The sequence below is a fragment of the Poecilia reticulata genome, linkage group LG15, assembly GCF_000633615.1.
Source record: "Poecilia reticulata strain Guanapo linkage group LG15, Guppy_female_1.0+MT, whole genome shotgun sequence".
In the NCBI taxonomy this organism is placed as follows: Eukaryota; Metazoa; Chordata; class Actinopteri; order Cyprinodontiformes; family Poeciliidae; genus Poecilia; species Poecilia reticulata.
Window position 1 is genome coordinate 22559314 of NC_024345.1, and position 11134 is coordinate 22570447.

At 39.8% G+C, this 11134-nt stretch overlaps 2 protein-coding genes across 7 annotated transcripts in view; both read left to right on the top strand.

The window, feature by feature from the left end:
• ret (ret proto-oncogene receptor tyrosine kinase) overlaps positions 1 to 5138 on the top strand; it is a 44759-nt gene extending 39621 nt beyond the window's left edge. For all 6 annotated transcript variants that reach the window (XM_017308992.1, XM_017308990.1, XM_017308993.1 and 3 more), the window contains 2 exons: positions 933 to 1080; positions 2967 to 5138. In XM_017308992.1, coding sequence (XP_017164481.1) covers positions 933 to 1080; positions 2967 to 3124 — 306 coding nt within the window. In that variant the 3' untranslated portion in view covers positions 3125 to 5138. The remainder of the gene's footprint in view (positions 1 to 932; positions 1081 to 2966) is intronic.
• Positions 5139 to 6277: 1139 nt separating this feature from the next.
• csgalnact2 (chondroitin sulfate N-acetylgalactosaminyltransferase 2) overlaps positions 6278 to 11134 on the top strand; it is an 8025-nt gene continuing 3168 nt past the window's right edge. The window contains exons 1-7 of the mRNA XM_008430025.2: positions 6278 to 6405; positions 7757 to 8530; positions 9362 to 9578; positions 9669 to 9770; positions 9947 to 10125; positions 10209 to 10303; positions 10391 to 10472. Of these exons, the coding sequence (XP_008428247.1) occupies positions 7885 to 8530; positions 9362 to 9578; positions 9669 to 9770; positions 9947 to 10125; positions 10209 to 10303; positions 10391 to 10472 (1321 nt within the window). The 5' untranslated portion in view covers positions 6278 to 6405; positions 7757 to 7884. The remainder of the gene's footprint in view (positions 6406 to 7756; positions 8531 to 9361; positions 9579 to 9668; positions 9771 to 9946; positions 10126 to 10208; positions 10304 to 10390; positions 10473 to 11134) is intronic.

The window sequence follows — 11134 nt, forward strand, 5'->3', positions numbered from 1 at the left end:
GCTTCTACACCTGTTAGCACAGCTTCTACACCCGTTACCACAGCTTCTACACCTGTTAGCACAGCTTCTACACCTGTTAGCACATCTTCTACACCCGTTATCCTAGCTGTTGCACCAGTTAGCCATAACGCGTTAGCCCAGCTGCCACACGTTAGCCAGCTTCTTCACATGTTTTACTAACTGCTTCATTTGTTAGCTACCTGCTTCACCAGTTACAAAAACTGATTTACATGTTCGCCTCGCTGCTTCGCCAGTGATTCACGTGTTAGCCTAAGTGCTTCAAGCGTTAGCATTTGGGCTTCATCTGTTAGCCTAGCTGCTTCACCAGTTAGCCAAACTGATTCACATGTTAACCTATAATGCTTCAAGTGTTAGCATTCATGCTTCACCTGTCAGCCTAGCTGCTTCTCTGAAACAGCCGAGTTTCATCCATCTATTTATCCAACATTCAACCAACCATCCATCTTTCTATCAATTCATACATCAGACTTCCTCTTGTCCACCATCCATCTTTCTTTCAGTCCATCCAATCATTCATCCTGACCACTGTAGATTATTTGCTTTAAATCAACTACGAACTTTAAAATTGGGCTAAATCCAACTGAAATGTTTTATTTTTGTGACCCTAAAAATGTGGAGGAGCCCTGAAGCAACGATGCAGCGTTACAATCTGACAGATGGTTTTATCTTCAGTGGTTTTGACTTTGTGAAAGCTGAGACAACAATGCGACCATTCCCACTGTAACCACTTTAATTTAAGAGTTCAGAGTCGGTACTGGAGACAGGAATGCTGAAACTTTCCCAGAGATTTACAGTGGCAGTGCCGGGTTTTAATTAAATAGTTTTACTGGCGGGACTCTGCCGTCTCCATGAGTCTGACCTTCACCATGAGCTCAGCCCGACCTGACTGTCCGCTCCTCCGCTCCTCACAGGACTACCTGGACCTGGCGGCGTCCACGCCGGCCGACGCCCTGCTGTACGACGACGCCCTCTCCGAAGAGGACACCCCACTAGTGGACTGTAATAACGCCCCTCTCCCTCGAACCCTCCCCTCCACATGGATTGAAAACAAGCTCTATGGTAGAATCTCCCACGCATTTACTCGCTTTTAGAAACAGGACACACGACTCTCTTTTTTGGCAAGCTGTGATTGGCTGTTTTTATTTATTTTTTTGTTTAGTTCTTTTAGCCGTAGTCAAGTGTGTGTGACTGTGACCTAGGCATGCTTCTTTTGCTGTTTGATTCTCCCATTTCACCGTAAATGAGAGGCTCAGTGTGGGAAGAAAGAAAAAAAGATCCTGTGTCTTTTTTTTGTGTTTTATTTGGACCTGCTTCTAATGTGTGCTGACCAAAATATACAACATTTGTAAATATCGACTATATTCTAATTTATCAGCCATCTGTCATTGATGTTAATTAGCAGATGGCTCATTTTCCCCGTTAAGCTTGTATTGTCTGAAACAGTGGAGGGAACGGAGTGTAACATTTGAAACAGGTCCTCACTGATTCACTGTGGTTGGGAAGTAATTCTTCTGACTTTTATGTGTTTTTGAAAAGCTGAACAGAGTAAACAGTAAGGCTTTTGAATGCAACTCTCAGGTGACAAAAACTGCGTCACAAAAACACAAGTAATTAAACATTTGTAGAACGGGCCACCATGAAAACCTCCAGGAAAAATGTCAGTTTCATTATTTACACAAAACATTAGTGTTAGCTTAATTTTATTTAAAACAGATTAGTTTACACTGGTAAGATATATTATTTAAAATTATAATGATTTTAATATGTGAGTTTATCTGCTCCAGTTAATTATTTTAGTCTTTCCATCTTTCCTGTCACATTTAACTATTAAAAAAGTCGTTTCCTCATCTCTACTCATATTAAAACTCATAAAACACAGATTGAAATACGTCAGGAGTTTGTTTCTGCTTACAATTGTAAAACAAGGCTAAATATTAACTTTCTGACAAAAATCCAGTCTCGCAGATTGACGTTCGTGGAAAATTTAGTGGAAGGAAAAAGTGTGCTTTGGAAGTGGAGCACAAACAATTCACGACTATTTAGAGATTCACAAGGTGAGAAGTGCAGGTTAAGTGCTCGAACACGGGATGTGCTGTTAACTCAGCAGTTTTGAGAAAACGTTTGGACACCACCGAGCTCTGCAGTCTGATTCAACCAGCTCGTGTTTTTAAATACAGATACATTAACAAATGCAAATTTGTAACAGCCTTTTTTTTTCCTCCTGAAGAATGACAATAAAAGTACAAGTAATGTTTTTAGATTTTGTCTAATTATCAATTGGTTTAACTCTGTGCTATTTTAAAAAACTAGAAATAAAACGGCTGGTGTTTTAAAAATAAAGATTTTCCAAAGTAAACAAGTTTTATTTGGCTGTCCTGGCAACAAAATGGCTCTTCAGGCGTAAATATTGCAGATTTCTGTCCTTAGAGGACACCCCTGTAAATCAGGGGTGTCCAAAATGTGGGTCGAAGGCCATTTGTGGCCCTTAAAATGATTAAATTCGGTCAAGTCAAGAACAGTAAAAATTTGGCCAACAAAATAGAATTGTTTTCTTTAATAACTCAACAGTTCACAGCCCTTTTTATGTTTTGAGTCCCTGATATGCCGATTTTTTAAAATCTGTATATTGTTGAGCACTTAAAAAAGAAAAAATATTTTTAATTTAATTAATTTTAAACCTGCCAGTAGTTTAAATTTGTGACATTCAAAGGTGTATTTTTGGCTCTTCCTTAACCTATGCATAATAAACAGTTATTAATGATTTATAAAGTGTTTATAGATGACTTAACATATCTATTAGCCATCTATTGTAAAGTGTTTTGTAAGGTGTATAAAATCTGAAACCTGGCCCAGCCAGTAAATAACACCACTGAGTTTGATTCCAGAGCCTTGCTGCCTGTTTACGTCTCACAGAGTGCAGAAAAATGATATGTTCTCATTTTTAGGCATGTCATACCCCAGCTGGCCCGAGACGAGCCCGGTACCGCTCAACAGACACGATGCCACTAATCCGGTCTTTACAAGATATGCCAATGATAGTGTTTATGCAAACTGGATGGCTTTGCCTTCACCCGCTAAAGCTGTGGACAAGCTCGATAGCTAAAGGCAACGCTGCACTGTAGAAAACATGGGTAACTGCTAGATGTATATTTATTTTTCTGAGTTTGTATTGACCCTTTGCAACTGCGTCACTTAATCACTGGAGGTGCCATGGCGGACATCGGAAGTGAGGGATGGGAGTATACGTAGTTCCCACAAGTCTGAACTGGAAGTAATCTGCAACATCTTGGTAGGCAATCACATTTAGTTTGAGACTATCGAAAAGAAAATATGTGGAAACTCTTGACCATTGTGCGAGAGAAAGATACATGAACAAAATGGCTACTGCCGGGATTGACCCGTATGAGACGGAAAAGAAAAATATTTCAGACGATGTGGACAAGCTGCCTCTGATCTCATACTTATTATTAACATGGAGTAAATGTTCCAAAAGATTTGTGAAAACGAACGAACTCTTCAGGTTCTGGTGACTGTAAGAGTAAGTACATATAGTAACACACACATAGGCTACATGTCTGTTTTAGCTTTAGATAAAAGCTACATTATATAAGCTAATTTTGCTTGTTCGGCAATAAGTACTACAGTAAATCTCACTGATATGTATCTTAGTATTACACAGAGGTGGGTAGTGTGCTCAAAAATAATAATCGAGTAAAGCTGTAATGTACTTTTATTGTTTATAAGCTAGCTAGAGGAGGCGAGAGCTAGTTCTAAGCTTATGGCTTGTTTACTGTTGTCATAGCAACTGCCTACCAAGATGGCACAAACTTTACATAAGTGTGACGTCACATGTGAAATGTGTATTGAACAGAGCGACTTAAGTTGTTTTCCCAAGTTTTGTTGCCAGTTTATTCACGGCTGTTTCTTGTTCAAGTCGAGCTAATTTGTCTGTGAATGTAACACACCATATACAGCGGTATTTACAAATGTTGGAAATAGCTAATTTAGAAACCAATGTTTCCTTCCTCCTGATAAAATTACCAATTTACCCTGAATTCACGCCACATAATTTATATCATAAACAGCGTTTCCTCCCTTTAAACCGAAGAAACGAGATGCTAACCAGTTTTTTTTCCCATACATGCTAGGCTACAAGACGGGGGTATTTTCTCCACGATTACTAATGATTAGACGTGTACCTTCTCTATAATCTAATATTTTATTGCATGAAGTATGATTAAGAAAATCATACTTCATTATAAAGTTTATGAAAGTTAATTTTCTTACCTTGTAAGAAAGTGTTCGCTGCAAATCCGCCATTACACTGAAGGCTGCCTGTCATTATGATTGACAGCTGATATCCATCGCCGCCGTATTTTTCATTAAAAATTATACAATAAAAAATTACAAGTTTAGTTTCTATCCTCCTTGTATGTTTTTAAGGTGAAATCAATTAAATAAGAGCGATATTAGGCTTCCTGATGTCTGTTTTTTGAAGTTGTATCGACGTCCGTCATGGCAGAGCGGACTGCGCTCCGAACATCGTGACGTCACACGCAAGGGGTCAATACCCGCCATTTTGTTTGTTTTCAACTGTTTTATTATATTTTTGTCGTTCAGACCAGCCCCACGCTCCTCGTTTTTACCTCACAGGTCATGCTGACCAAACTGTATCACTGCATGACTGTTGTACCAGACTGTACGTCAGTGTCGATGTCTTTTAAGTGCCTGTGCTGCTTTCTACGACGGCCTCCAGCTGATTATGAGGTTCCTGTTTCAGCCCAGGAGATTAAGAAAAAGAGAAAAAAAAACCCGCTGTTTTCGTAACTGGATTGTTTTGTCCTGAAACTCTCACACCTGCTTTGTGTTTCAAAGCTTCCAAAGAAAAATGAATGCCTGAACTCTTGGTTTTTTCTAACTTTTCTCTTCGGTTTTTACTAAAAATGACACTAGAGGGAGGGCTGGTCCAATCAGAGGAGGAGACGAGGTTTAATGGCGGCTCGGCGCACATCCTGTGTCTTATTTCCATTCTTTGTCATAATTATGTAAAGCAATGTGTGTTATTGCTGTTATGGTATTTGATTTTGTTCTGGTTAATAAAAAATAACTTCAAATCAGCAGTTTCTTTGACCAGTTTCTTCTATACAGTGGACCTAGAAAGTTTTTATACAGGGGTTATCTTTAGTCAGCACATAAATGAATTTATAACATAAAAATTTTTAATTTACATATGCTCCCTATGCATATGTATACATTATGTTTTTACATTGTTTTTTATATTATGTATGCATTTCTGAAAGATAATCTTACCATAGTAAGGTGTGTCAACGTTTCATTCAGTTAATACAGTTCATTTTCCTCAGTTCCTGATTTTAAAAAAACATTCAACTTGCCGTATTATCCAATAATGTTTCAAATGAGTCTTTAAAAACCCATAAGAATATGGCTGGTATAATGTCAGGGCGAATCCTTCTAAATAACAGACTAATCCGACCATAATGGGTCACTTCTAATGGGTTTAATGAAGGAAATTAGTGAAACTAAAAATAAGCCCTCATGACATTTCCTGGTTTACTTTGGGAAATATGGTGATAAAAATCGATAAAGATCAAAACAGATTCATCATGTATCTGAGCCAACTTCAGGGTTAATTCATTTAGCGCGTCATCACAGATATCAGCTCTGGGTCAAGAACTGCAGCCGACAAAACATCAGAAAAATTTAGTTCACTGTAGATTTTTCTGCAGCAAACATGTTGTCACTTTTCTATGTTTACATTTAAAAATAATTAGAAATTGCAAAAGCTTTTATTCACAAAGAGGTCAACTTTATGTTAAGAGTGAGACTTTATAGGGTAAAATGAAGAAAGAAACGGCAGTAAAAGTTATTTGACATCTTATAGTGTATTGTATTATATTATATTATGCTATATATGTTATATTATGTTACAAGATCTCAGAAGTGCCATAAGAGTTTATATTAATGCTACTAATGCTAAGAAAGCGGAAAAAAATAACTAATTTTCTATTTTTTTTATAAACCCTAAGTGTCCTCTTCATGATAGTTTGTCAACATACATACACTGTAACACAGACTGCTACAGGAAATATTTCCTCCATTATATACTTAAGTTACAAAAACATTTAATTTCCCTTTTTCTGAGTTGTAAAATAATTACTGTCAGATACAGGAGAAGCGGCGTGATTTATGACGTCACTCGCCAACAAAGCTCCGATTGGTTCTCCTGTGACCGGAAGTAGACTGCTACCCACTCTTTTCTCTGTGCTCCGTGGCGCTGTGTAACAGAAGCTGCTGTCGGGTGCTGGTTTCGTGGGAAACATTTCCGCTTCGAGCACAAGCAGACATGGACGAACGCAAAACCAGGTGAGGAACATTTTTTAACTACCATCACCGATTAATGAGCGTTAATTTTAGGGAGCTAGATAAGCTGGAGGCGTCGCGGAGAGCTCAACGTCTCTAAGGTCTCAGAACCTTCCGTGTTTCCGGTTTTGATTTTTCAAAATAAGACTACAGTTGTAAGTACAGTAACGCTCGGCTAGTTCGTTAATTCGATGTTTAATCAATAAAAATGAATATTATTGAAACGTTTATTAACGTGTATCGGTTAAAACATTTAATATTGTTATATAGACTCCTCTTTGCATTCATTTTGTTGTATTTTAAGCGTTTATTTCCAATGTTCTCGTTGATGAAAACCAAAGTCAGTTCGTCTGAACGTTAGAATACGACGAGACTAATAAAAGATGGTCTTTAATTATAGAAATGCTACGTTATAACCATGTTGTGTTTTACACTATCATAGAAAAGAGTGCTGACTTGACAGTCACTTGCTTCCTCAAGCTGTCATCGCTTAAGAGGCTAACTTGCTGTATCCAACGTAATTCTTGGAAAGTTGAGTGGAAGAAAAATGTTAGACGTGTCTCGCTGTGGTTAAGGAGAAGAAAGACTGGACTGTCTCAGCGGTGACAGCGGAAACTGAGTTCTGCCGGTGTCAATCTGCTTTGATTTACACTTTGAGACATAAATAGTGCCAAGCAGGTTTTTTAATGATTCATCACATGAACAAACTTATTCTGGTGTGATTGTATTCACATTTCTTATGTAATGGAAACACTGCAATTGGAAAATTGTGGGGGGTTTTCAACATAAGGGGAATACTGACAAAGTTTTGGGCACATTTTTAATGGAAACGCAGCGACTGCTACATAGCGTGATATTGATATTGATATAAGGAGTTTTGTTATTTTGTTTATTTATATTTTTATATTTAATTTTTATTAGAATTTAGAGACTCCGGTTTCCTCCCACAGTCCAAAAACATGACTGTTAGGTTAATTGGTCTGTCTAAATTGCCGCTAGGTGTGAGTGTGTGTGTTCATGGTTGTGTCTCTGTGTTGCCCTGCGACAGACTGGCGACCTGTTCAGGTGACCCCGCCTCTCGCCCAAAACGTTAGCTGGAGAGGCAGCAGCACCTCCTGACCCCACTGAGGGACAAGGGTGTCAAGAAAATGGATGGATGGATGGATAGAATTTAGAGTTTATTTATATTTTGTTTTTGCATTGTTTTTGCATTATTATTATTATTATATTACTTGAAAATGATCTCAAGACATTATTGTTTATCCCAATAACTTATGGGATGATTTATCACCCAGTAATATTTGTTAAGTTGACAGGTGTTGTGTTTTTGTTGTTGTTGTTGTTTCCTACACAGGTGATTGTTGGAACAAAACGGAGCCATGAAACGGCAGCAAAGCGTCGCGTTTTAGAGGAATACTTTGTGCAATGTGAGCAGGAGGAACGCGATGCAGACTCCTCAGCTGTAGGTCGCATGCGGACGTGATGCCCAGGCGGGGGTTCCCCTTGCAGGGCCGAGTCCGCTGGCTCCTGCTGGCCCTCTTCCTGCTCCTGGTGCTGCTGCTGTTCGCCTACCTGCTGGAGTGCACGCCGCCGGCCGACGCCAGCCAGACGCTGCCCGGCGTGGTGGGCGAGCCCTTCAGCAGGGAGTACTACCAGACGCTGCTGCAGGAGCACGAGGAGCGCCACCTCAGCCGCGCCTACAGCCTCAAGCGCCAGATCGCGCAGCTCAAGCAGGAGCTGCAGGAGATGAGCGACAAGCTGAAGCTGATGCAGGAGAAGAAGGAGCCGCCGGGCGTGCAGGGCCTGGGCGAGAACCAGGAGCCCGGCGACCTGCTGGAGTTCCTGCACTCCCAGATCAACAAGGCCGAGGTCAACGCCGGGGCGCGGCTGCCCAGCGAATACGCCCTGGTGCCCTTCGAGAGTTTCACCTCCTCCAAGGTGTACCAGCTGGAGATGGGGCTGACGCGGCACCCGGAGGAAAAGCCGGTCCGCAAGGACCGGCGCGACGAGCTGGTGGAGGCGGTGGAGGCGGCGCTGGACATCATCAACAACCCGGACGAGGAGGACGGCGTGGAGGAGGACGTCCCTGTGCAGAGGCAGACCTACACTGACAGCCACTTTATGGAAGGCAAGACAGTACAAACAAACAGAGCCTATGGAACAACAACAGGGCCAAAAATACAAACTTTAATCTGAGTTCTGACTTCAATATTTTGATATGAAAAGTACAAATTCTGACTTTAATCTCAGAATTTAAAGTGTGAATTCTGATTGAAGTCAGAATCCAATTCAAAAATCTGGATTTTGACTTTTTTTTTTAATCACAATTTGGACTTTTGGTTTAAACCTCAGAATTTTTACTTTAAGAATTCTGACATTTATATTTTGCTATGAAAAGTATGAATTCTGAGTTCAATGTCAGAATTTTGTCTTTAATCTCAGAATTTTCATAGTTGCATAGTCACATCGCTGGCTTATTTTTGGCCCTAATCCTCTCCCATAAGATCCAATATCTGATCTTAATCTTTTTTCATTCTTAATTTCTTTTCTAAAAAAGTAATTAGAAATTACAGAAAATATTTTTATTTCATTCATTCCTTCTGTGAGTTTTACGACAGAGCATTGGGCCCAGGTTGCAATAATTATGTTTAATTGATAATAAAGCCGTAATATTAGCAGACTATTGAGGAAATCTTATCTAAAAAATTTTCCTCTTTAAAAATTAAGAGGAAAAAAGTCGTTCCAGTGAGAAAAAATCTCCTTATAGATCCGACATGATGAGCTTGAAACAGACTCGGTCGTTTGCTCATTTCAAAGTTCTGCTGCTGATAATTTGATGTGATTTAATATTTCTTTACCTTTTAAATGATACCAAGATGCTCAACATTCCTCATTTTACCTCATTCTGATCATGTTACGACTGTATTTTTGCTCTGCTGTCTCCGTCTCGGCGCTGCAGGCCTGTACAGGACGGAGCGGGACAAAGGGACGCTCTACGAGCTTTTCTTCGCCAAGGAGGACTCCAGCAGCTTCCGGCACGTCTCGCTCTTCCGGCCGTTCGGGCCAATAATGAAAGTCCGCAGCACATCGGTGGAGACGCTGGGGATGATCATCAACATCATCGTGCCGCTGGCGGGCCGAGTCGACACTTTCTCACAGTTCTTACAAAACTTCAGGTGGGACGACGAGCCTCTGATGAAGCTGCTTGTTTTTTATTTAAACAGCTCTGTGGGAACGGAAATGAAAATGAAATAATCTGTTTTCAGGGAGGTGTGTGTTCAGCGGGACAGGCAGGTCCATCTCACCGTGGTTTACTTTGGACAGGAAGGTCTGCAGGAAGTGAAGTCATCGCTGAAGAAAATGTCTAGGTTTGTCTTCTTGTGCTTTTATCACTATATTATTTTCAACAGTAGTTTTTTTTTTTAATTGCATATTTATTTTTTATTTCAAGTTGCACAAAGTAAACACACATCTATTCATTCTACTTGAACTTTTTCAGATTAATTCCCAACCACAGCCTATGAAATGTTGCTTTTCCCTGCAGAGAGGAGACTTTCTCCAATTACACTCTGATCTCGGTGGACGAGGAGTTTTCTCGCGGCCGCGGTTTGAACATCGGCGCCAACGCGTGGAAGAACGGCGACGTCCTGATGTTCTTCTGCGACGTGGACATTCGTTTCTCCCTGGACTTCTTGAACACGTGCCGGCTCCACGCCGCTCCCAGTAAGTTCCTCCACATGCTCGGATCTTTATGTTCCCAGTTTAACGCTCCTACTGTTTAATGTATTTTTCTCATGCTTTTGCAGACAAGAAGGTTTTCTACCCGGTTGTGTTCAGTCTGTACAATCCGGCCATCGTTTACGGAAGCTTGGAGCTGGCTCCACCTATTGAACAGCAGCTGGTGAGACGCCTAAACATAACGCTCATTTTAACGTTGAATAACTTTAAGTGATGTAAAATCTTAGCTCTGAACTTCTTTTATCCTCAGAGTCACAAAAAAGACGCTGGGTTTTGGAGAGATTTTGGATTTGGAATGACCTGCCAGTATCGCTCAGATTTCCTAAACATTGGTAAGCAACAAACAAGTTACATCGGTTTTTATAACTATATTTATCATATTATAGCGACTCAAAATACGTGTATCTGATCCATTTAACAGTTTTCTTTGATTACTTTTAGCAAAACAAGCATCAGTGAATCTCCTGTCACTAGCTGAGCTTCCTTTGCCGATGTGTGCAAAATTCTGTCAATATTATGTAGAAAAAACCAACAATTTTCAATTGTTTCCATTAAATGAGAAAATTAAAATCGCACGTGAATAAGTTTATTTACACAAAAAATCATTAAACCAAATTCTCCAACTTCTTCCTGTTGTCTTCTTCGTGGTTTGATCCAGTAGAAACATCATCTGACTCCTTGGATGCAAATTTTTCATACGTTTTTGGCTCAATTACAGTTCTGAGTGTGTTGTTCTTTCAGCAAATGGCCTTTTTGAGAGACTCCAGTTAACGATTAATCAATCCAGTTGATGAATAATCAATTAATCACAGTATCTGATTAATCATTCTGGTCTTAAATCACTTAACAATTTTATTCCTTTTTGTTGAAGCACAGAATACTCTTGTAGTCGTGTATTGGTCTGCAGTGAAGAAGCTGTGCAGGTTAACCAATCAAATATCAGGATCACTCGTATAGTAGCAGAGCAAATAATTATCAAATAAATACTGAAATA